We start from the raw sequence: 25,240 nt of genomic DNA, 5'->3' as shown, positions 1-25,240 counted from the left end.
ACCTTGGCAATTGGCAATTACTGTAAATATCCTGATAATGTGTAGATGGCTTTCAAGTTACTTTGCAAACAGCTGTATAACTTTTGGTAGTATGTGGGGGGAAAAAAAGTAACATCTGTTCTATTAATTGGTTTTGGGGAAATTGTACTTTGCATATCAGATGGAGTGTAAGGAAGATAGAGACCTATAGTTGTCAGCCAAATCTTTCGGCTGCTAAAAAACAAACCTCTGAAGTACTTTGACAGTGTCTAGCCTGCAATTGTTGCAAAGTGCTGAAACAGCATTAACTTTTTCAGTGTCTGAACCTTGTAACTACAAACAAAAACTGTCAGTTTTGCTCAGTACCTGATGCCAGATGCTCCAGTTCTTTTAAGGGCTCCTACTGGAACCTAAATGGTATGTTGAGTTCATGCAGCCAAATCACCAAATGTGGTTTTCTTGCCTTTCCTTTTGTGCCAGGCCTAAAGGCAGTGTCACATCTGTATTAGTGCTTACCAAAAAGTGTAATGTTGCAGGGCCTCCTGAAAGAGTGAAACTATCTTTCCAGTTACGTGCCACATCAGTGCGGCTGCAGCAGGTCACAGGATTGGAGAAACTACCCGGTTAATGATGATAACCTGCTGATCTTGCCAAATAGAGTGCAAACAGAACTGCTTCCAATTGATACTGCCAAACAGAGTTCACGCTCTGGAAAAGTCCTCTTCCAGCAGCAAAACATTCTCCAGTCTCGTTACCTATGGAAGATACTGTTCTAATGTCAGTATAAAGTTGCTCAAAGGATGTGTTTTTGCAGTGCAAGTCTTAAACATCCTTACCTTCTGTGTGCATAGACACAGTTTATTTAAAAACAGTGGTCTACCTAGCGCAAAAGTCGGGTACAGACACTGCCCCCCGTCCTCAGAAACCTTCAGAATTCTTTATTCAGTTTGTGCACTAAATGTTATCTATCTAATGTTGAGAGGACAAGAATCAAGCTGGTTTCTTCCCTTATTGCATCAAGACAAGGTGAAACTTGTAGGTAGAGTGCTATTTGAATCATCCTACTTGGTCCCAAGTTTGTGTGTGTGGCTTTCAGGTCACATCGATGGTGACCTGACTGGGGGTCATGTGTCTGTAGGCTGTGTGAATGCCAGCAAGGCTGTTGGCTTATCCGTGAGCATCTGCCAATTCATAATCACATCTACTTTATCACCACTAGAGGCTCCTCCAAGTCATGTTTTGGATTCATTTCTGTGTCAGGAAGCAGTTTATGCTCTAAGTAGCATGCAGATGTCTGAATCTGTCAGTGTGGCATCTCTTTACAAGCAGTGATTTTATATTTTTTTAATTAAAATATGACCATTCTCTTGATACCATGGCTGGATCCAAATCATCCATTTGAAATAGTTACTAGTCATTAACTACTGATGAACCTTTAAAGCAGTGTTGACTAGAAGCTTCTTGTGTTGCTTGCTAGTAGGTGGAAAAAACAAGCATGAAAATATTTAATGGTGAGTGTGGGTAAATAATTTTCTTTTAACATCAACATATTTTATCCCAGTATAGATAAGGCTATAATTATCAACACAGATTATTTTATGGTTCACAGGCTTCCCTGTGTGTCTGGGGTAGGTTTCCCATGACAGGGCTCTACTCACACTTGTGTTCTCAAAACACTAACTTTTGCTGCAAACTGCTTATTACTGCACTGTAATTTGATAAAGTGCAAGCATCTTGTGTCAGGTGCAGTGTGTCTGATCTAACGCCCTAACAACATGAAGACTAAGTTTTCAAGAGTTAATCTGATAAAACAAGAAAGACTATCAACATGGGATTGTGTCTACCATAGAAATATGGATGAATTGTCTGTTCTCTGCCATTCTTGGGTTTTGGTAGCCTTGCCTTGTTCCATTTACAGTCAAGTCCTGTGCTCGGGTTATACATTTTTGCAGATACATGGGTATCATTTTTCCCAGATAATCCAAACTGACTATATGGATGCTACAATTTTTTAGTGTGGAAGTGTGCTGGAGCACTGTGCCTGAGCTATTGGACACACGTTGTGCAGTTTTGTAGAGTAAGCACCAGTGGTCTCTGTAGTCACAGATAATTACATATGATGATCCTATTATGTAGAAAGTGGAGGAACTTAAATGCCTTACTTTTGTGGAGGATTCAGGATAAGAAGGTGCTGTGTGTTACTGGTGTACCCATGAGAACTCTTTAGAAGGTCATTTTTTATTATCTGTTTCTCTAGCACCCAGGTACTGTTTTTAAACTTCAAGACTTTAAAAAGCAGAGCTGAAAAATAAGTAATCCAGAAATGACCAGAAGGTAGCTAACAGAAGGGTCTAAGTAGAAGATGATGCCTTGCAGTAGAAAATTTGTTCTGTCCAGAAGTTCTCTACTTTTTCTTTTTTTTCCCTTGAGATATCACCTGTTCTTACAAATTTCTATCACCATAAACACAAAACTTCTGCAAGAGCTCTTGCTGTCAGTCAGATATGACAGTTTATCCTGTTGCTCAGCCTAGGCTGTTCTGCTTCTTCTCCCCATTGTTGTGTTTGGAGGCTTTTCTTCATCATTTCACCTCAGATCCTTTCTTAGTACTGGCAGGAAATACTGCATCACGTCAAAGCTGTTTTAAGAGTTGCTTTTAGTCACACAATAGTACAACTTTGACTTTCCCATAAGATCCATCTTTCTCTGTCCAAATTATAAGATCCCTTGCCTGTATTCTCATCTTACATCTGTCTCATTAAATTTCTGTATTGACTTTAATACTCTTGACCTGTGGTAGGCTGAAGTGGTTCTTCCTGACTCCTACTCTTACCCTGCGTGCCTTCAAGCTTAATGGTTTCAATTAATTAGATTCAAACTTGAATTTCAAGGATGTGCGTTCACGTACCAAGCTTCGCTTGACTGCACTGGTCCTGCTTTTATCAGAAGTATATAAAGGATACCTTAAATTATGCTGCACTGCAGATGACTCAGACTGCTTCATACCCTTTTGCTGGCTCTTTCAGAAGAATTTTCAGCAAATTGAGGACTCTGGCTTTATCTGGATGTCATGTTAGTAATTGACGTGGGAACAAGTTGGAACATAGGTCAAAATACCAATTGTAGCTTTCACTTCAGAGTTGTACTTTCTCTTGTATATCCAAAAGATGTCTTTTTAAGCATCTGTGTATTAATAATGAGCAAGAACAACTTTGTAGATGGTTCTTGTCTAGCTATGTGTAATGGGTTTTTTAAGTGGAGCATGATTGATAGAGCAAGGAGGTGATTTCCTGGTTATCTGTAGGAGATCAGGGCTTTATGGCCAGGGACGTGTTCTTCTGTAGCTGTTTCCTTAGGGCCATGTTGGGAGCTTAGGGTCTCTATGGCAGCTGAAACAAGGCAACTCAGGATGAGGTTCAAACAGCAGTAGTACTTTGTAGCCACTGAAGGCAGGTCAAGGACAGTTCAATGACTTGTTCTTGTGACTACAGCAGTCTAATTTGCCTTTTTTTTTGAAAGCAGACATTAGTATAAGAGCAACTTGTCTGCCCAGTGTAGTGCAGCTGTTGCACGTACAATTGCAGGAGCTGCTTTTACCCCCCAGCCCAGGGAAGAGTACTTTGTAGAGTGATAAGTAGCTAATAATACTCTGCAGGCCTCAGTGATCTGCCTCTGTGTTTTGATTTTTTGATTTAAGGTGGGTGGCTGTGTTTTGAAATCATTAAATGAATTAAACATCATTTGAGCTGGGCTCCTTAGTAGACTAAAGCTCAAACTGAGATTTTAACACTTCAGTAATATTGTGGAATTTAGAGGGGTTGTCTTGTTTTGAAAAACCAAATCTGAGATCTGGGATAGGATTCATCTTCCTTTAATTCTCATCCATTGCAGTGCCACTTACTGGCAACCTAGTCATTGTTACTCTTGAGAAAAGCTATCCTGTTTGTGAAGCTGTGACCTCCAAATCACCTAAAGCACAAGGCAGGGGTGAAAGAGGTTAAGAATAACAGAATGCCAAATGCCTCTTTAATTTGCCTCCACACTAGCAAAAAAAAACCTCTTACTGTAGAAACAACAGCCTGAGGAGCAAGGATGGATATGTATCAGCTAATCCACTTATCTGAGCTAAAACTTTAAGCTTGGTCTGTTTAAAGCAGCCTGTGGTAATGAAGCTGAGAGGTGCATCATGAAGTAATGTCAAAATTTGCTTTTGTGTTTCAAATATAAGTGTCTCATTAGCAAATACCTGCTGACATAGTGCTGAACTGAGAATGCTGGGCAGGGAGGCAGCTTTCATATGTGTATCAGACCTCACTGGTTTGTGCAGGATCACAGACTCTTTGTAGATGAGTTGTGCTCTGGGATTATGGATAGCACAGTTGTGTCAGTATAGGCTTATAAATCTAGACTAATACACTGCTGATCAGGTCTCCACACTGGGAGATGGTGCTGCTGATTTAGCTGTTTGGTTGGAAGTGGTACAGTCCAACAGACTTGCTGCTGCTGATTCTGCCCAGATTTACTGACTGTATCCAGCTCCAAACAGGAGGGCTTACAATCAGCAGTGCAGTGGCTGAAAAACAAGTAGTAGTGCTGCATAATTTTTTAGTTTGCTTCTCTATGGCAGCCAGTGTAGATAAGATTTCAAGTGCAGTTCCTGAGTGCTGCCATTCAGCTTCCAGAAACCTGAGTCCCTTGTTTCAGGGAAGGCTGATGTGCCAGCCTTTGAGAAGTCTCTTCAGAGAGCTTCTGCCTGCAGTGCTAGGAAAGGCAAAGTTGTGTAACACTGCAGCACAGTGCTATGGTTTACACTTACAATGCTATAAATACGCCTTTCCCCTTGCTGCTTATGAAAGAGGTGACTGCATCAAGATCTGCCCTGTGTTTTTAGCAGAACATGTGACTGGCTGTCCCTTGAGGAGAGCTTTCCTCTTGCATCCAGCATATGAAGAGAATCAAGGCAATTAGTCATTCACTGACTCATAAATGGTGCTTGTTTAAAGAATTGGCTAAAATTAGTTAAAACAGGCTGAAGGAAAGGGTGTTCTTATATTGAGCTAGCTTGGACATCTCTTCACTCAGCAGATGTAAGTGGTATGTCTTGCTTCACTGAACAATAAAGCAATCTGTTGTGTTTTGGTAAGGATGCAAATGTGGGAATGAATAGGTGAGACTGCAGAAACTTTATCAAGGCTGATGCAAAATGCTGCAAAACTGAGATGTGCTTTGGTTGTGATGAATTGTAGAATGCTAAGGGGTTGGAAGGGACCTTGAAGATCATCTCATCCCAACCCCTCCCTGGGCAGGGACTCTCCCCACTAGACCAGGTTCCTCAAGGCCTTATCCAGCCTGGCCTTCAGCACTGGCCAGCTTGGGGGATCCACAACCTTCCTGGCCAACCTATCCCAGTGCCTCACCACCCTCACAGTAAAGAATTTTTTCCCAATATCTAACCCAAGATTCCCCTCTTTTCATTTGTACACATAAATCCTTCTCCTATCACTATAGTTGCTGACAAAGAGTCCCTCTCTGGCTTCCCTGTGTGCTCCCTTCAGATACTGAAAGGTTGTTACGAGGTTTCCACACGACCTTCTCTTCTCCAGATGGAACAGCCCCAACCTTCTGAGCTTGTCTTATGAACCTCGTGCCTCTTCTCTGGACTTGCTCCAACAGTTCCCCGTCCTTATGCTGGGGTCAGAACTGGACACAATACTCCAGATTGGGTCTTACAAGACCAGAGTAAAGGGGGGAGAATCACCTCCTTTATCCTGCTGGCCACACTCCTTTGGATGCAGCCCAGGATACATTTGGCTTTCCAGGCTGTGAACACACACTGCCATCAGCCATCACACACAAGTCCTTGTCCACAGGGCTGCTCTCAATCCCTTCTCACCCAACCTGTAGGTGTGCCTAGGATTGCCATGACCCAGGTGCAGGAACTTGCACTTTGCTTTTGTTGCACTTCATGGCCTTTGCACAGTCCCAGCTCTTGAGCCTTGTCAGGGTCCCTCTGGATGCACCATCCCTGCCCTCCCACGTGGTGACTGCACCACGTGGCTCAGTGTTGTCGGTGAACCTGCCGAGGGTGCCCTCGATCCCACTGTCAGTTAGTCCCACTGATTACTTGAATTTGAGCAAACTAAACTATAGAAATTACTAGGGCGGGTCTGAAGTATATCATACTGTCTCAACCACTGTCTTGAAGCAGATTTACACAGGCACTTCTATAAAGTATGCACTACTTACCCAGTAAAGTGAAAGTCTAAAATGCTCATTTTGAGATTGAACAGGATGCTGGAGATGTCATAGGCTATAGCAATTCTTAATAAAAGAGATAATCTTCTGGACCCTGAAGCTGGCAAGTGGAGGCAGGTGCCCCAAGTGACAACTGTGCACATGTAATTGGAGGACTTACACATGATGCCAGAGATGCCAGTAACGTAGGATGATGCTTTGAATAAGCAGTCTCAAATATTCACACCACTGCTCCAGCAAAACTATTGTTTTTGGAAAGGGAGATGGAAAACTGCTTTTTCAGTGAACACAAACTATTTCTAGAACAGCTACACTCATGTTAGAGCTTTACCCATTCAGGTAACAGCATCCTCAGTTATACCTGCACTAGGACTATTTCAAGTACCAGCTTCTGCCCTGAAGCAGAGACCTAAGAGGAGATGCGTGACTTGAAGTAAACTTTAGATGTGGTAACGCTAAGTATCTTTGGCTCCTTCAGCAAATATCAGATGCTATAGCTATAGCATTTGGAGTTATTTTTCACATTTGGAGTTATTTTTCCTATTTGTCCAAATGGGAAAGTAGAGTGTTTGTACAGATATAAATAAGAACTGAGTCATCTGTTTCTGCCAAGAAAATAGACACACAGAGTAGCCTCTCTGCATAACACACACCCAATGAGCCCCATCTCAAGCCATACAGTGCACAGTCTCTTGGCAACCCAAAGGCATCAGACCCAAGAGCACAATCTCTACACGAGGCCTTCAACCATGGCACAAGTCTGCTAATATCTGGCCTAAAACAATATCAGGCCTCATCCTGGAGTGGAGGTTAAGTTGAGGGTGAAATCTAGTAATATTTCACAATGGGAATTCCTGGGAAAATACAGAAACCTCAGTATGATGTCAGCTTTCTCCCATGGGAATCTGAAATTGCTTTAGTGCTTGGCTCCTGTGATCTAAGCTCAGTAAAGCTGTCTGGCCAGCAGCTTGCCCTGTGGAAGAGGACCAAATAATTCTGTTTGGTGTTGTGTCTTATATAGCCTCTGGGAATTGCCTTTTCAGGGATGAGGTGGCAGACAAGAGCAAAAGTTGAGTGAAAATGGGCAGGTTATAGAATAAATACTTCGATGTTTCAGGATGCATCCAACTCAGTATGTCTCCTGCACTCGTTGAAATTACGGTGTTTTCTGTAGCATCCTGAAAAGTCAAATTGACAGTCAAAGTAAAGGAAGTGAACCTGGCAGTTGTTAGCTGAGTGTAGGTGAGTGCTTCTGTAACCTGCTCCTTCATCTGAGCTCTGAGTTACCTGCAGATTTGGGAAAAAAGTTGTCAGATGAATACAACTGTGTTTTAAGAGCTTATGCTAAAGAGTTCAGAAGTTTAACCCTGTCTGGAAACACTCTTGCTTTGCCATTATCAGACTGGGATGCTGTAGTGGATTTCTGTGGCTGGGTTTTGGTAGCAGGGGGTGGCTTCTGTTAGAAGCTGCTGGAAGCTTCCCCTGTCTGGTGGAGCCAATGCCAGCCAACTCCAGGACAGACTTCCTGTCGCTGGCCAAGGCCAAGATAATCAGGAGTGATAGTAATGCCTCTGTGATAACATATTTAAGAACAGAAGGTTGTGGCACAGAAAGAATTCCAGCCAGGGAAGAGAGGAGTGAGAACATGCGAACAACAACATAGACACTAAAGTCGATCCAGGAGGTGCTCCAGGCGCCGGAGCTGAGGCCCTGCAGCCCGTGGTGCAGAACATGGTGGAGCAGCTGTGCCCCTGCAGCCCATGGAGGACCTTCGGGGTGCAGAGACCCACCTGCAGCCCATGGAGGAGCCCATGCTGGAGCAGGTGGATGCATGAAGGAGGCTGTGATCCCGTGGGAGGCCCAAGATGGAGCAGGTCCTGCCGGAGACCTGCAGCCCACAGAGAGGGAAGCCCACACTGGAGCAGGCTTTTCCTGTGAAGGACTTGTGGCCCCTGTGGGGGACCCACGTCAGTACAGCTCATTCATTAAGGACTGCACCTCGTGGAGGAGTGACCCATGGGACAGCAGGTTGGGAAGAACTGTTGCCCGAGGGATGGACAACACCCATTGCCATGGGATGAGAGGTCCATCAAGGACTGTCTCCCGTGGGAGGGACCCCACAGGAGCAGGGGAAGGACTCCTCTCACTAAAAAGTAACAGAAACAACAGCTGACCACAACGCTCATTCCTGTCCCACTGCACTGCTAGGGGGGAGAAGAGAGAACATGGAAGGAATGTGGGGTGGGGGAAGGGTGTTTTTAAGATTGTTTTATTTCTTGCTCTTTGGCTCTGATCCTGCTAGTAATAAATTTAAGTACTATCCCCACTTTGAGTCAGTTTTGCCTGTGAAGGTAATCAGTAAGTGACCTCTCCCAGCTCGTATCTCAACTCATGAATCCTTAGCTGTTTGTTTGGGTTTTTTTCCCCTCCTCTGTCCAGTTGCAGAGGGAGAGTGAGAGAGTGGCTTTAGTGGGTACCTGGCATCTGTCCAGAGTCAACTACAGACATAAAGTTGAGGCAGGAAAAACCCCTCTGTCAAACCCTGAGCCTGGCAGGACTGATGTGTTTGTGTGTGTGGCTGGAGATGGGCACCTGGGGCCGTGCTTGGCTGTGTGACTGGGAAGGGGAACAGCTTCAGGAGTGTGCAGGTGGCCTCTGGACAAGGGGAACTCCTTCTCCAGCTTCCAGCCTGTCCCTAGGAAGTTGTCCATGGAAGAGCATTAACAACTGCCTGCTCTGAATCTGGATGTTCCTTGGCTCAAGAGCATGGACAGTATTTCTGGCCAGAACCAAAGTGGTGGTGTTGTGGTTCAGACTGAACAGCACAATTAGCTGTGCAAAGCCATGGACTGTCCCTGCAGTAAAATTCACTGCAAGGAAGAAATATCTTCTCTTAACTGATGAATTGCTTGAAATACTAAACACACAGGCTTTTGCAGGCTAACTCAGTCTCTAGATGAGTAGCATTGCCACAAGCAGTTGTTGCTGTGAAGAGTAGCATCTCTGGACTGAACTTCTGCATTATCAAAGGGAGACAATATTAAAAAAAAAAAAATCCTTTTGCTTCCTTTGAGTAATGTTAGAAGAAAATTGTTTGGTTTCCAGGCACTCCTTGTTCTAACTTCATTGTTGAGAGCAGTTTTATTTTCTGGGGTCCCTTGAGAGATAACCCAGGCAGCAGGAGTGTGAATTTACAAGATTGCAGGAGCTTGGATGCAAACCAGCTTAACAGGGTGTAGGGAATTCCCTTCGTATCATTCAGCTTAACTATGATTTCGTGTCTATTGTTAGTCCTGATTTCACATCAAAGGAACAAAATACTAATATGTGGGCGAAAGCCCTTTTTTCTAAAAGTCTAATTGTAACTTTGACCATCATATGGTCAGCAGGCTTTCTGCTTTGGTCTGAGTTGAGTGACTTGACAACAATCTCAGCTTTATGAACATAGCTACATGCATAGATAAATATTTAATAAAATTTTACTGTTAAAAGAAGTTTTGATAAAAGGAAACCTAGTTTGTACCACTGGAAATAACATCTTTAGTATTGCCCTAGATAACTAAATTAGGAAGTGTATATAAGATATGATTTAGTGTAAAACAAGAATGGGCTTGTGCCTGTCAAACCAGTCTCTGATTGTGTATGCTCACCCCCCTTCCTGACTCATCTTTACCCTGCTGTCTTATGGCTCGATTTTCTTTCTGGTTTAGAAGCCTCACATCCTATTCGTGAGATCATTTTTCACATTCAGATCTTTGTGATTCAAATTCCTTATGAAGAGGTGCAGGTGTAATGTAGGATATAAGAGATTTGCTGCTCTTACTGTTCGTATGGCTACTGCAGCACTAAGAGAGTTTTCAGGACTCACAAGACTTAGTTGACCTGGTCACTCATCTTAGATAAGGGATGTGCTCCTATTTCTCTCATAGCACAACAGATGTTAATAAACATTGATACAGTGCTGGTGGGAAGTGAAGCAAAAACTGGGCTTAAAATACCAGTCTAGTGCCCAGCCCTGCCAGAAGAAGTTACTTATGTCCAAGTCATAATAACTGGAGCTGAAATAGCAATGTTGGTCATATATTCATTTTTACCCCATCAAATAGTTGACGATGTCTAGCTATAGTGCTGCTTTACAGGTTCTGAGCTGGACAATACTGATGTGCTTTAAACCTCATGGATGTGAGAAAAAGGCTGCTGGTACTGCCTGCTGACCTGTACTGAACGTGTTTTCTGGCACACAGTATTTAACACTGCATGCGCTAATCCAGGCTTAATGTGGAAGAGTCCATTAGATGAATCGTGCCAATGCTTGATGCACAAGAAGCAGTAAAGCATTTTGTGTGATTATATCTTAACCCAGTAGTGGCCTGTGGTTCCTATTCTTGCCTTTCCTGCATGTTTAGTGTGTGGAGCAGGAGCCATCATCAGGTGGGAATTGCTACCAAAAGGGACAATGTGCACAGCAAGGAACTTAGCCATCCTGATACAAAGGAAAACGGGGATGCCTTGTGCTGCCTGCAAGTACCAGGGCAGGGTGGGTGATCTGTAAGAGACCATGATGGTACCTGCACACAGAGCCAGTAGGAGCTTGTCCGTGGGCTGGCTGTAGCAGATAATTACAAATAATTGCAAAATAACTTAGAAACTCAAAGCACTTCCTCTGTAACTGATCTTAAATACAGTTTTCAAAAGATGCTTGGCTTCACTGATGCTGTATTTTCATAGGGCTGGTGTTAAGCTTGTGATGTTTGGAAATAAAAATTATCTGTAAGTGGCACTTCCAGAAACACTGAGCAGCTGCAGTCTGTGTTGGCCACTGTTGAAGCTGCTCATGCTCCCCATTACCCTCAAATCAGATGAGTTGTGATGCTGGTGGCTTTCCAGGAATTGTGTGCACTTCCCCAGGAAGTTTTCTATAGTGGGCAGTTAGGATGGATTCACCATTCCTACCCTTGCTGCCTGAAAACCAGGGTTCTAGGTTTTGTCAGCTTGAGAGGAGTGTAGGAAATCCATGTCAGACTACTCAAGTGTCATTTACAGCTACAAGTACTGAATTTCTAGACAGCTGAAGCTAGGAGGGAGTCCTGCCTATGTTAGTCCTACTGGCCACCCTTTGCTGATCCAGGCCAGGATGCTCTTGGCCACAGGGGGTTGACTCAATCAGTGAATAATTCGGTAGAAATACTAGGTTTGTGTTTTCAGTCAGATAACACAGGACCTAGTGAGGCTCTTATTTTTCTGGCATGCATAGCAAAATCTGTGGGTTCACCTTATTGAAATAAAAGAAAGGTTACAAACCTGAAGTGCAGTCGTTTTTGAGGATCCATGGGAGCAAGGCAGTAAAACAGGAAACAAAGTGACCGTGCTGGTAGAAATCTTAAAATACATGCCATGGTGTAAGTTGGACATTGAAGTTCTTGTGCAGTAGCTGTAAATGCCTGTAAAGGGTTGGATCTTCTGCCAGGCTGGACTATTGAGAGGAGTTTATTATTTTTCTAGGGACTATAAGTGTGACTAATTATAAACTGGAGAAGGAGGGGACAGCTGGTGGCTGGTCTCCACCTTTCTGGCTATTGACTATGTTCAGTGATGTCAAAGAGCCATGACAAGGAGTTGGCTAAAATCAGAACACCAAAACAGAGTTATTTCTCTCCAATTTAAGCTCAGCTAGAAGAGTCAAGCCTATGGTGAATGCAGTAACGATTGGGTACTTGCAGGGGGGGGGACCTGAGCTGCACATTTAGTCCTTCTAAATTTGTCTGGCTGTAACAGAGCTGCCTGAAAACTCTGCCACTCTCTAGTACGTAGCAGCCTGGCTGAATTTAACAGAAATGAGCTGATTTGCCTTACATCAGTGAAGTTGTAGGGAGGAAACCATTCTGGGAGCTCTATTTAGAAAATAAGTTTATTGTTGAATTTGGTCTTCTTGTTTTTTAACATGTTTAGAATCAGGTTTTCAATGGGGAAAAAGAATGACCTGTGATCGTGGCTGTTGCTGCATCTTTGCAAGCAGTCTTGCAGCTTGTCTTGGAACTTCTTGGCTTGCTTAACCCACACAGAAACTCAAATAGCATTCAGTGAGAGCAGAGTGGGCTTACATAACTTCCCATGCTTCCTCTGGCAGAAGAGATGTGGAGTAATTCTCTCAGACCTGTTTGTAATGGCCTGGAAAAGCATCTGGTTTCACTTTCAAATTCTGGATGATCTCACCACAGGGACTGAAAGTGGTGCTCTTTTTGTTTGGAAAAAATCCCAGCCTGTAATGTGAGGTTTCATGTTTTGGTGTCTTTTGGCTCTGAAATCAGGTTTGTAGAGAAGCTTCACTTGGCTTTATGCTCCAGTACAGCATCTCAATGTGCTAAACAATTACAGGCTAGTTAGAAATAGCTTATCAACACATAATATGACTGCTTTCCCTAAATATGTGATGGATTACAGTGCCTTAGCTGCATCCGTGTGGGAAGATTTCTCTAATTTCTCCAATTGCATTTTCTAGCCCTAGAGCTCAAGAGCATCCTTCATGTGACACAACACCACATGATAATTATTGTAGGCAGGTAGTCTCTTCTACTAAAGACTTGTGTCTGTGCAACAGGATTTAGAAGTTTGGAACAGTCTTCCAGGCTCCACAGCTTCTGCATGAGTCTGCATCACATACAGGGACCATAACTGGTGCTCCAGGCTCAGCTTTGAGAGAGGCTTTCTTGAGAGAAAACCCTCAGGGTTAGACAGTTTGAGAGCAGAGGGTTTTTACTGAGAGAAATGAGACCTGCACTCCTTGACCATCCATGTGGGATATAAGCATGTCAATTCTGGTACTCTGCTGTCACAGTGCTCTTTGTTTCGGTCTCCTGGAAACTACACCTGCGTAGAAGACAGATTCTGCCAAGAAATCTTGTAGGTAGCTCAATTCTGAGTTTTGTTGTCTCTTGCATTTTTAATCTCAGTCCATGGGCTGTTTTATGTCTTAGATCTCACGAAACTGCATGTAGGCACAGGAATGGGCTTTCTTGGGAAAACCCCAGTAGTCCCGATGAGTCTGCAGCTACATGATGCAATAACCTGAGCTGGAGTGGATGTGCTCTGCCCTGGGTAAATCTCTGCTCTGCTCCCAGTGCAGGGTGGCTTGTTGTAGGCATGTCCTTGCTGCAGCAGTCGCTCTGTTCTGCAGTGGTGTGGTGACAAGAGGCATTTGCTCACTGCTCTTGGAGCGATGCCATTCCTGCAACTGACCTTAAACCGTGGGCTGGGATTTAAGCAGATCTTAAACCTCTAGGTTGTGAGTGTGCTGTGGCAAATGACTGCGGGGTGAGGACTCAGTGCTGCTGCAACATACCCACTTACAGTCACTATCATGGGCAGGCATGTACAGACCGTACAGCCACGTGAGCTGATGAGTTTCTTACATAAAGGTGAACAGAAAGCCTTCTTTTCTTGGCTGCCTGGCACTCTGACCCCATATAAAATTTGGGTCGCAAGGCAAAGGTGTATGCAGATAAGTAAAACTGTAGCCAAGTACTTCACAGCTCAGTAATCCATTTGTTCCGTTGTCTACTTCCGTTTCTGGGAATAAAACTTTGTCTTGTTGAACAAGCCCAGCACCGTGTGCCCAAGTGGCATGGTTAGGCACTTAAGTGGAAGGGGGTGGCCTGGAATTCTGCTCTCACAATCTTGCTTCTGGGATCTCTTCTCGTGTTCAGTTGCACATGAGCCTGGCCATGGAACAAGGGCCAGGAGAAGCTTCTCTGGGGATCCCACACTGGGTTGGTGGTGGGACTTTGTTGGCAGATTGAATAGTTCCCAGGGAAGAGTTTGTGCTCCAAAGTGCAGCAAGTCCCCTTTTTAGAGAGGAGTATTTTGGGCACTTGTTCAGTCCAGATTCAGACTGCTGTGAATGGCAACACAGAGAAGTTAATATCCAGAGCTGGGATCTCTGCAGCCTTCTCTCAACTGACTGAGCTCAGAGTTGTGCCCCACAGCTGGTTGCTGACCTCTGGAAGGAAATCTTTGCTGTCATTGCCCATCAATATTCAGTTCATCAAGTTGCACTAATTTGTTAAACAGATACAGATAGTATTGAGACTTAAAAATGCCTGTGGTGACAAAACATAATATTAGGAACACAGGTAGACGGACCAGCTTAACTTTGGCACAAGAAAGGCAAAAAAACTTTGGTTACGTAACAAATTTTTTTCCTCATGGAAAGAATAATTTTAAATATTTGCACAACCAAATGTAAAACAGGCCTATTCAACTCAGCAAACATTTTTTTTAGCCTGCTTTTAAACCCAGTAGTATCTTGAGTTATAACTTTTCCAGTATATTTTGTCCTGTTTAACAACACTTGTTGAATAGTGTTTCTTGAATTAGGACGTGGTAAATGCCTTTTTTTTGGCTTGTTTTCTGAGCATTACCAGCCCAGGTGTTTAGATTTTTCTTTTTCAATTAGCATTTTGCTCATAAGAACCTATGTAGGGTTATAAACCAGTGTCCACGTGCCCCCCCTCCCCCTAAAATGAGCAGTTTAGTAGCCCTAATGATGTGGGGGTTTTTTTCCAATCTTTTTCACTGTAATGGTTGCTTGTTGCTCTTTTTTGTTCTGTTTCATAACTAAAATATTTTTCTCGTTTTTCAGGCTCACATTAAATTCCCTATAGACTATCCATATTCACCACCTACCTTCAGATTCCTGACCAAAATGTGGCACCCCAACATTTATGAGGTAAGGTGTTTTTTAAAAAACTCTTTCTCAGGCACGTGAGAAGGCTTTCTGCTTCCTTAATCTTAAACTCACTACCTGTGTGTGTCACAATCAGAGGGTAGTCAAGGCTGTGGACTGTCAATATTTGGGTCATGGTACAACCACATAGCAGGTCCAGAAGGGGAGTGGTTCTGTGCTGAGGCAATTGGTTCAATATTAATACCCAGTTTAGTAGAGCTGTATTTGAAAGCTGAAGCCCTGTTTTGGTTCAAAACTGGACTTTTAGTGAAGTGAGTCGAATCCTTGGTGAACTTTTGGATATCCTAGACAAGTGTCAGCCTGCCAGGAACACTGGTTGAATAGTTGGAGGACCTAGAGGCCTTTCAAAAATGTTCCTGTTGGTGCAGGTCTGTAACCTTATCACAGGTGTCCCTATGAGAGGTTCTGCAGGCTTCCTCTGGACCCACTTGAAAAGAGGAATGTCACTTTTGTTCCTTCCCCTGAACAAATGATGGCTTCAGTTGATGCCTTGAGCTTGGAAAGCCCTTTTCTGACCAGTTCTTGCTGCTAAATACCCAGTTTGGAATGGGTGTGCTTCCAGTATCATGGTGATAACACTGATGGCTTAGTAAAAAATGGCTAAAAGCCTTGCCAAATTTCAGTGCAGAACAGGATAATCAGCTTTAATTGTTGACTGCTCATGGGGATTGCCCTAAGCCCAGGGACATCCTCAGATGAGTTTTCTCACTTGGACTTTGTATTTGGCACAGAATCTTGAATGTAGCCAAAGATGGTGGTTTTCTGTGAGGCTCTTCCAGTTACATGGGAGTTCGATCGGTGAATAAAGAGACCTGCAGATTATTGCAGACCCATACTGTGGGTATTGATTCTGAATCCAGAAATCCTCCTGCAGGAGGCAAGTGGGAAATGGTTACCAAAATGACATGTACAAAAGGAGTCTTGGAGAGGACCTCTCCCAGTCCCGGTGGGAAAGATGAAAAATTGGCTCTAGAAACTCTAGAAACAACTGAAGGTAGGAGGAGAAACTAACCCTAAACTTGATGGGTATATTTTGGGTTTACCTTTGAAATACTCCAGTTCTCAGCTTTGTACTTTGTGTTTGTAGCAGTATTTCTTGCAGCTGAGGGAATCTGAAGCAGCTTGCAGGCTGTTTTGGAAACAACAGTTAAGCAATGAAGATGAGGCACTGGGATAACTCCAAATGAAACTGAGACTAACTCAGCAAAGTGCTTGAGGTTTGAGGGTTTGTCAGGAGGAGGGAAAAGAAGAAACCCTTTTAGGGCAAGGAAGATGAAAGAAAACAGCAGTTTACAGAATCTGCTGGTGGGATCAGATTGGAGAGGTTGGGGCTGATGTTCCAGTTCTGATCAGTGAGACTTGAGTAAGGTGTATTTTTCCCACCTCTACTTTACTTGGGTCATCTAGTTGAATTTTGGTAAAACTGCATTCACTTGTTTGTTATTTTTATGATACAAGAGTTCTCAGTCCTAGATAGAATTGTGGCTATTTCCCATTGGCAGATGAATACCTCATCCTCCTTGTTTGTATCTTTCAGAAATGTATGTAGGGAAAGGCTCACCCCTTTCCTACCCTGATCCCAAAACCTTGTGCTGATCTCACCAGGCCCCCTTACACCTTTACCCTTCCAGACTCTAATGCAGTGCAATTCCCAAACACATAACACTGATCATTGCAAGAGGGAAACTTCTCATATCCTTGCTTCCCTCTATTATCTTCATATTGTCAAATATCTGCTTGTTCACGTGCTGCTCACCTGATCGCTTCAGGAACTTCTGCCAAGTGCTGTGATGCCTTCTCTGAGCCACCAGCATTGTGTTCTCCCAGGAAGTGGTTAAAGTTAAAACTAAAGAAAATTATTAAAAAAACCGTAATGGGCTGGGAACATAAATTAACGTTGGTAAAATTAACTTCACCTTAAAATGATACTAAAAAAATTCCAAGGTTGCACAAGCCTGTTGGAGTCCTAAAAAGGAGACTGCCTTCTTATGGCAAACTGTTCCAGCAACATAAGTATGTGCTGTGGTATTCAGCAGCTCCAGGTGCTGTATTGCTGTGTTCTTCACTAAAACCTGCTTCAAAGTGACAAGGGCTGGCTAGATTAGCAAACCTGGCAGGGTTAGTATGCCACTGAAATCTGGATCCTGATCACAACCCTCCAACGCTGACGGAGGATCTTGTTTGGCTATGAAACAAAAGTCATTGTTAATCAAGGTGAGTTGAAATGTCTGCGAGGCCCTTCAGGTGAGCTGCTGCAGTCAGTGGCTGTGATCACTGGCTTGGGCTCAAAGGCACAGATGCTATTGCTGTGAGCAGCCCTGCTCTGCCCTCCAGCAGTGCTGGAAGGGCCTGAGACCAGGTGTGTGGGGAGCTGCCAGCCTGGATTCCTAAACAGGACTGATCCTGCCATCAACCTGTGCCTTGGATTGGAGTGACCGGGAGCGGCGTGAGTGCTGCCCCTCAGCTCAGGCTGTGCCTCCTGAAGGTGTGGGGCTGCCTCCAGGAACTTGTACGTCACCCCAGCAGCAAGGGAGAGCAAGCCAGTGGGACCTAGGGAGGCCAATAGCTGCTGGCTGGCCTTAGGACTCATCTGCACCTTCACCCTATCCTGCAGTAAGTCACCCCCCCATGAGTCCCTGGAGCACCTTAGTGGAGGATGTCGGATGTGATGGATAATGCCACAGCATTCCTACAAAGTAATTGTGTCAGAGGGCTGTTGCTGATGGAGAATTGGGTTTACAGGCTTCCTCAAATGTTTATAAATGGTAGGCATTATGGAGCTTTAAATCTATATTCAGGCCATAAGAGTGGTGAGTAGAACACATAATGGGGATTACGTGGCTGTATGGCTTCCATATGCTGCCAGAATCTCTCGCATGCTGGAAGGGATTTTCAGTGAAACCTTCAGAGAACATCTCCTGCTCTTTCACCTGATATTTTGAACAGCTGTGTCCTAGGGGAGCAGTGTAAGCCTGCCCCACACCATCTGTTCAACATCCTTGTGTCCTGGGAGAACAAATGTTTTCATACCTGAGCTAGTAGAGAGTGATAAACCCTTCAATTCAAAAATTCCTGTAGCTAACTCAGCTACCACTGGGAACACCAGATTTTTTTAACCCTACTTTGGGTCTCCTGTGACTAAAGCTTATTTCTGTCACTATGACAGTACTTGCTATCTGGAGATCAATTTAGTTTTATGCTGTCTTATTACTATTTTTGCTTGCTTTGCTACATTCTTTAAACCTGACTGTCTCTGACTTTAGGTTGGTTTTTTTGCCAATTTGCAGACTAACCCTTGTGTATAAGTAAAGTAGATCCAGGATGAATGGAGAACCACTTCCAGTTCTTACCAGTTTGGGTTTGGGGTTGTTTTGTTTTTTTTTTTTTGAGTGTTCATATCAACAAGGTTAAACTGCTCAGGAGGTAGCCAGAGTGGTGGAGTTGAATCACCAGACTTCAGCCTCAAGCCAGGCTATTCTCAGTGCTTTTTTTCTGTCTTGCAGAATGGAGATGTATGTATTTCAATTCTTCACCCACCTGTAGATGACCCACAAAGTGGAGAGCTGCCATCTGAGAGGTGGAACCCTACCCAAAATGTCAGGTAACTCTAAATATGATGTGCAACACTGACTTCAAAGGCCTGTTGTCTCTACAAGACTAAGGTCTAGGTTGGGAGAGACTTAGAAGGGAATTTAAGGCTTAGGGGTTTTAAGGCTTGAATCAAGTGGAAACCAGACTTACCAGGCTGTCTGAAGGTACTGAAGGTGCTCTGTGTCCTGATACTGAGCTGGCAGTGTGGAGCCTTCTGTCCTGTTCACAGGGTTTTATGCTCTTAAGACAAATTATTTCAAATGTTCTGGCCTTTCCCAGTCATTGTTATCTTCTTCAGGATACCACTAATGGAAAAATACATTTTTGCGTATTTAGGCCCAGTAGAAGCCTTTTGTTTGCCCTTCTGTTGTTTGTCTGTCTCCTGTCCTGCTTCGTGGTATCTTGAGCAGGTAGTTGGGTAGTTTTCTTCCTGCCAAAAGAACAAAGGATCACTGAGTACCAGAGGCATTCTAGTGTTTGTTTGCTAGAGTGTTGTCAGGGCTTACAGTTGAGGCTTTTTGATAATTTGATAATTTGATAATTACCCTTCTCCATCTCCCCTGTGTCTTCCCTGTCCTTGAGCTGCACAGGCCAGAACTCAGCACAGCATGTGAGAAGTTGGTACATCTGTATCTCGTGCAGATAGATGATATCCTGTCTCGCTATTGCTTTGTTTCCCAAGGATTCCCATTTTTCTTGGGTTTTTTGGCTGCCTGAGGTTGGGGAAGACTCTGCAAAAAGCTCAGTGCACTAACGTAACCATCAGTACAACCTAAGCCAAAACTTTTAACTTAGAGTGGAGAGCAAAAATGTGCAAGGACAAATCTATGCCCACCTCTAAAGGTGGCTCTGAGAGGCTACAATGTGGATAGCAGCTGGAACAAAAAAAAAATCCTTTTTCAACAAGGAATATAATTGGCTGGTGCTCCCAACCAACACATCCTATCTACCTCATATCTGTTTGGGATGAAATCCCTCTGTCTCTGAGCCTTTGGTTGATATGTGAAGAGGAAAAGGCCCTTAACAGATCTGTTTCCTTGAGCCTGTGCTGGCTGCTCTTCCCTAGTGGTAAAGAGATGTATAGAGTCTGCTCTGAAGACAACAGCACTGTAAACTCTTCAAAACACTTCAGTGTTCCCCAGAATGGGGTGGAGGATGTAAGGAAGCAGAACCAGCCTTGAAATCACCAGTCTTTACTCTGTCAGCTTGCATGAAACAACATGATAGAATGTGATCCCTGGCATCATCCCAGAGCCTCAGCCTGCGTTCAGTCCATGCGGTTTGTACCTGATGCTGAGGTTTTCAGTCCCACGTGGTTGAACTTTTTTAATGGTTTTGTCCTGTCAGACTCCCTGTGCTGGGATGCCTTTCTGTTACTGTACTTTATTCCCCTTGCTTATCCACAGCAGCCAGGTTTGAGTTGGACAAGACTGTCCAATCTTTAGGACATCAGCAGTGATGGTGCTGATCTGATGTGCTGGTTGGGAATGTGGAGCTCAGAGAGCTTCACCTCTAATGCAGTTAGAGGTGTATTTGCTGTATTTAAGTAGCTTTGCAGTGACTTTGGAGTCTGGGCACTGCAGTGGAAATATTGGCTTCTCCTCACTGTCGATGGAAGTGTGGGAGAGCAGATGCTAAATCCAGACATGAATTCTTGTTCTTGGCCTTCCATCGACTTTGCTCTACAGTAAAGCTGCTGCACGATGCTGGAGCTGACATGGTGGCTTTGCAGCCTCTTTGCTGAGAATCAAAGGCTTTTAAATGAATTCTTGAAATGAAGTAGAAGATGATCTCTTCTGCCCATTGTTCCAGTCTGACCAGACAGGTTTTTTCTGGAGCTGCAGATCTCTTTTCCTACAGAGTTACAGAATTTGGAAAATAAATTGTATAAGACTCTTCTGATAGCCATGCTAGTCTGGTCAGACACAAGTGTTTAGTTTCAAAACCTTTCAAGAAAATCAGCAATGAATGAGAAAAAGAAAATGAAAAAGAATGAGGAAGAGAAAATGACCAAGCATTTCCTGGAATTGCATCCCAGATTTATGATCTGGTAGATTCACTCAGCACGTGCTGCTCCGAGCATGCCCCTCAATCAGTGCAAATACAACTGTGGCTCCAAGTGTCCTTTAACCAAGTTCTGCAAAGGGGCTGTTGTGTACTGCTGTGTTTCAGGACTTTCTCCTTGTCTCTTGTTCTTCCCTGCCCTTGGATGGGAAGCTGTTGCTGGCAGTACCACTGGGACAGGTGGAGCTGTTGCGGTGTCCAGGTGTGCGGGGCTGCCTGGCGGGGCTCGCTGTTGATGTTTGTGCTGGTTGTGGCACAAGGGCTGAAGTGCAGAGGGTTGTAGGAACTACAAGAGAAGGGTTTAGGCAAGAGGGCGATGTTTGGTAAATGCCAGCAGAGCAGGGCAGCTGGCGAGGTGTGGGTCACTGCTGGAAATCCTGGAAGGCTGGCTGTCTGCTGGGGTTGCATGACTGGCTCATCTGGCTTTGCTGAGCACCAGCAGCTTAATCCCTCTGGGCCTTGGCAGGTGGCCTGGGTGTTGAAAAACATCTGCACTGCCTTCCCCTTGCTGTGCTCGAGTGCTGCTGCTGCTGCAGCTTTTTTAGTGATGTATCAGCTGAGGAGAAAAGAGACCTGCCCACGATCTCAGCCTCTTACCACCCAGTGGGGCAGGGACAAAGCAGTGCAGCCTTTTCTGATGGCCTTGGATCTTAATGGTTCTTCTCCCTGTGCAGGGCAGGCAAACAGCCTGGCTTCCTGCTGGGAGGCTGCATGCCAGCAGGAACAGGCTCACTGAGCAGGTTTCCAGCCCCACACCATCTGTGAGTGGTGTGGACAAGCTGAATTCTGCTCTGGTTGCAGCTTTGCCTGCTGCCCTGTCACAAACACGTGCACAGACACATTGAACTGCAGTCACATGAGGTTTATATTGTGTCACCTTTCCTCGTGGATGACCAGGGTGTGAGGTTCATAAATACTTGCTCTCACTTAAAATATTATTCTCAGCTTAAGACTTGACTTCAAACAAGTTTTTGATGCATCATCCAGAGAAGTCGTCGGCATCCAGAAGCCATGAGTGCGTTAGCTCTGACTCTGCTGTTGTGGTTACCTCTTTCAGGACTATCTTACTGAGTGTAATCTCTTTGCTTAATGAGCCCAACACATTCTCCCCAGCCAACGTGGATGCATCAGTCATGTTCAGGAAATGGAGGGACAGTAAAGGAAAAGACAAGGAGTACGCCGAAATCATAAGGTAAGCTTTTCCATGCTGTGCTACCAGCCTCCTGTGTTGAATCCTGTGAAACAGGGTGCTTCTAGAATTTGCTGAAACCGGTTTCTTGCAGTAGTTGTTTCTTTGGAAATGAATTTTATCATCTTATTCCAAGTCCACACGTCTGGTTGCTCCAGAGTTTTCAGTGCACAGAAGCAGTGCAAACTTCTGGAGCAGGAGGACTGGGCTAATATGTCTTTAAATGGTCCTTTTTTCAGACTAATCTGTCATGATGCTCTGCAAAACCTATTGGCTACTAGTAAATCCCAGTCAGAGTCCCTGCTTGCCTTTTGAGCCCTGCATTGCTTGGGATGTAGTGGAAACTGACTTCATCCTACTAATTCCTGTGCTTAATACATGCATGAATCATAATCATGTCCCTCCAATTCGAAGGACTATCAGTGGGCTTTGGCAAGGCCTTGCAAAGCTGGGTTTGATTAGCTGGAAGCACTGCTCAGTGCTGCCCTTTGAGAAGTTCATGGTTCATCAGGAGCCGCAGGGAGATGATGTGAGTGTGAGCCAGGGCTGCTGCAGAGCCCAGAGAGGGACTGCTGGCTGAGGCCACATCTGTGCTAGCTGTGCCAGCAGGATGTGCCCCTTTTGGAGCTGGCAGGGCAGTGTGTCTGTGCAGAGAGCCGAGCTGGGAGGTTCAGTCCTCCAGCTCCCTCAGCATCAGCAGAGCTGGATGTATTCCATGCACACGGAATGGCAGACTGAGGAGCTGGCGGGTGGGTGAGGGGACGAGGCTGCCATCTGCTCCTCCCTGCTGGGAGGTAGCAGCCAGAGCCTGTCCTGGGGGGATGGGAAACACTTGGCTTCTGCCAGCCCCAGGCAGCACTGGGGTTACAGCTGTGCCTCAGGGTGCAGCCACACGCTCCGACTGCTCTGGAGCTCAGAGCTGCCAAAGCAATTGTGGGAATTGCAGTTCTGAACACACAGGGGTAGAGCTGTCAGGGTGGAGTCAATAAATCATCATAGGAAATCCCTGACCATTCCTCCTGTAGCAAATGGAATTTGCTCTGAGCTCTGGCAGGTCTCTTATGTAGAGTCCTGTGAAATAACATTTCATATGTTGCTGCAAACACCCTTGGCATGTTCCCAAGGCTGGGACTGCAGGAACTAAATCTGTTTCCAGTGCTGTTTGTGGTGCTTTATCCAAACCTCCAATCTCCTGACTCTGAGCTGCCAGGAGGGCTGGGCTGGGGGCTGGCCGGGAGGTGGGAGTCGAGCCGAGCTGCCGCTGGCACACAGCCCTGCTCACGTTCCCGCCGTGTCCTTCTCCCCACAGGAAACAGGTTTTGGCTACCAAAGCTGAGGCAGAGAAGGATGGTGTGAAGGTCCCCACTACACTGGCAGAGTACTGCATCAAAACTAAAGTGCCTTCCAATGACAACAGTTCAGATTTGCTTTACGACGACTTGTACGATGACGACATTGACGACGAGGACGAGGAGGAGGAGGACGCCGACTGTTACGATGATGATGATTCTGGCAACGAGGAGTCGTGACCTGCTCCCTCTATGCCCCTGTACTGCCCTGCCGACTCAGGCCAGAAGGGAGCAGCGGTAACCTAGCAGCAGTCCAGCAAAAAAAGTGGGGGGGGGGTGTCAAAAAAAAATGAAAAAAAAGAAAAACAAACAAACAAAAAAAAACCCAACACAAAACTTTGTCTCCTGCTGTCTCCTGTTGTATGGATCTGTTTGCTCCTTTTTTATGGACCTCTTAGAGACCCTCCACAGAATGTCTGAATTCTTGCATTCTTAACCCTTTCATCACTGTATTACGATTTCTTTTTAAAAAAGAAACTCCCCTTTTCACTTCTCTACAAAACGCTCACAGCAAAACAGGTTTGCTCGCGTTTAGATTCTTGAATTAAATACAGTCTTGCATTGAGATGTTTAATGTATTTAAAGCTGGAACAAACCCATTGGAAGCCGGGTTTTCAGGAGCTCAAGTGCTGCATTTACTGGGAAGAAAAAAAAATCCCCACGAAGCAAATTGCCAAGGTTTAGCTGCTCCATTTACAATAATAGCGTGTGTACATTCGTTTAGCCTTGTGGTGGTGGCTTTTCCTTTATGAGGTGTGGGGCGGAGAGTGTAAAGCTACTGTGTGTTGAGCTTGATGGGATGTCACTGAAAGGTACAGTATTCCTTTTCAGCCTGCTAAGTTAGGAAATAGCTGGCCCCTGGAGCCCCAGAGGGCACAATCAGCTTTGTCTCTGGAAAAGGCTTGTGAGATGAACCCTAAAATAAACACTTAACACTTCACGTCTGTACAACTGAGCCCTGGGTTGCTATTTATTTTTTTTCATTGTTCTTTTTTCAGACTAGGATAGGGTTGCAGAAGTTCAGTTTAGCTGTTCTGCTGGTATCTGCTGCCAGCTGCCCCTCTCTGCAGGGATGAGAACAGATGTGAATCCTGCTGCCTAGTGGGCCACCATTCATCCTGAACTTCTTTTTTGGCAGTAGGAGAGACCAGTAGCCTCCTGCCCCAGTGCTCACTCTAGCAGCCCTTGCTTCCTGCAGCCTCCGCCCTGTGCAACTTTCTGTTGCTTATGTAGGTCACCTGTGGGTCGGTGCAGCTCTGCTGCAGCCCCTCGGGCTCTGCAGGGCTGGCAGAGGTCAGAGCTCCCCTTGTTACCTGCCTGGGGTGTCCAGGCTGTCCCAGTGCCCCCCGGGGCAGAGGGTGGGTGGTGCTGGGCTCTCCCTTGCCCACCTGGCTGGGGCACAGGCAAACGTGTGCAGCCCCCCAGGAGAGAGGGGGACTTTTAGGCTGGAAGGGAAGGCCAGCAGCAGGGTCTGTCTTCAGCATCATGCTTCATTCAGCTGGTGCCCTGAGCTCGCCCTCCCGCACGTTTCTGGGAGCTCTTGGCAGAGCTTAGGGCCCTCCATCGTGGGCAGGGGGATCAAATCATGCATGTTCCTGTCTCAGAACCCTCTTCCCCAGTCCCTCAGCACCCTGACCGTGTTGCAGCTCTTCATGTTTGGCCGTGGTGCAGTGCCCCGAGTTCACCTTGTGCATGATCCCTGGATGGGCTGCCAGCCCTGGCAGCCCCAGAGCAGCTCAGGGGTGCTGCCCCTGCTTTGGTGAGACCCTCGGTCCCCACAGGTACAGAGGTGTCACCACGGCCAGGGCCTGCTCCTCTCTTCCATGTATCTCAGGGTTTTCCATGGTACGTCACCAGCTGGGGCCTCTCCAGGGGGTGCTTCGGTGGGATCAGGCTTTGTTTGGGATCAGCTGTGCCCCGGGCAAGACTGAGCAAGTTCCGAGTGTGCTGCTTGGAGGGAGAGGAGGGGAAGGCAGCCCTCGGGGAGGGGAGGAAGGCCTGTGGGGTTCCCTGTGAAATGAGCAAGGCAGATCTGTTTTCAGTGTTGCTTGGCAGGGGTTTGCTGCAGCA

At 45.4% G+C, this 25,240-nt stretch overlaps 1 protein-coding gene across 1 annotated transcript in view; it reads left to right on the top strand.

Moving 5' to 3' along the window:
- UBE2R2 (ubiquitin conjugating enzyme E2 R2) overlaps positions 1-24,122 on the top strand; it is a 51,711-nt gene extending 27,589 nt beyond the window's left edge. The window contains exons 2-5 of the mRNA XM_017819082.1: positions 14,873-14,959; positions 18,481-18,578; positions 21,690-21,824; positions 23,131-24,122. Of these exons, the coding sequence (XP_017674571.1) occupies positions 14,873-14,959; positions 18,481-18,578; positions 21,690-21,824; positions 23,131-23,350 (540 nt within the window). The 3' untranslated portion in view covers positions 23,351-24,122. The remainder of the gene's footprint in view (positions 1-14,872; positions 14,960-18,480; positions 18,579-21,689; positions 21,825-23,130) is intronic.
- The last annotated feature ends 1,118 nt before the right edge of the window (positions 24,123-25,240 follow it).

Source organism: Lepidothrix coronata, unplaced genomic scaffold (assembly GCF_001604755.1).
Source record: "Lepidothrix coronata isolate B3197 unplaced genomic scaffold, Lepidothrix_coronata-1.0 Scaffold72, whole genome shotgun sequence".
In the NCBI taxonomy this organism is placed as follows: domain Eukaryota; kingdom Metazoa; phylum Chordata; class Aves; order Passeriformes; family Pipridae; genus Lepidothrix; species Lepidothrix coronata.
The sequence above is the reverse complement of the archived record's forward strand: the minus strand, read 5'-3'. Positions and strand labels throughout refer to the sequence as shown.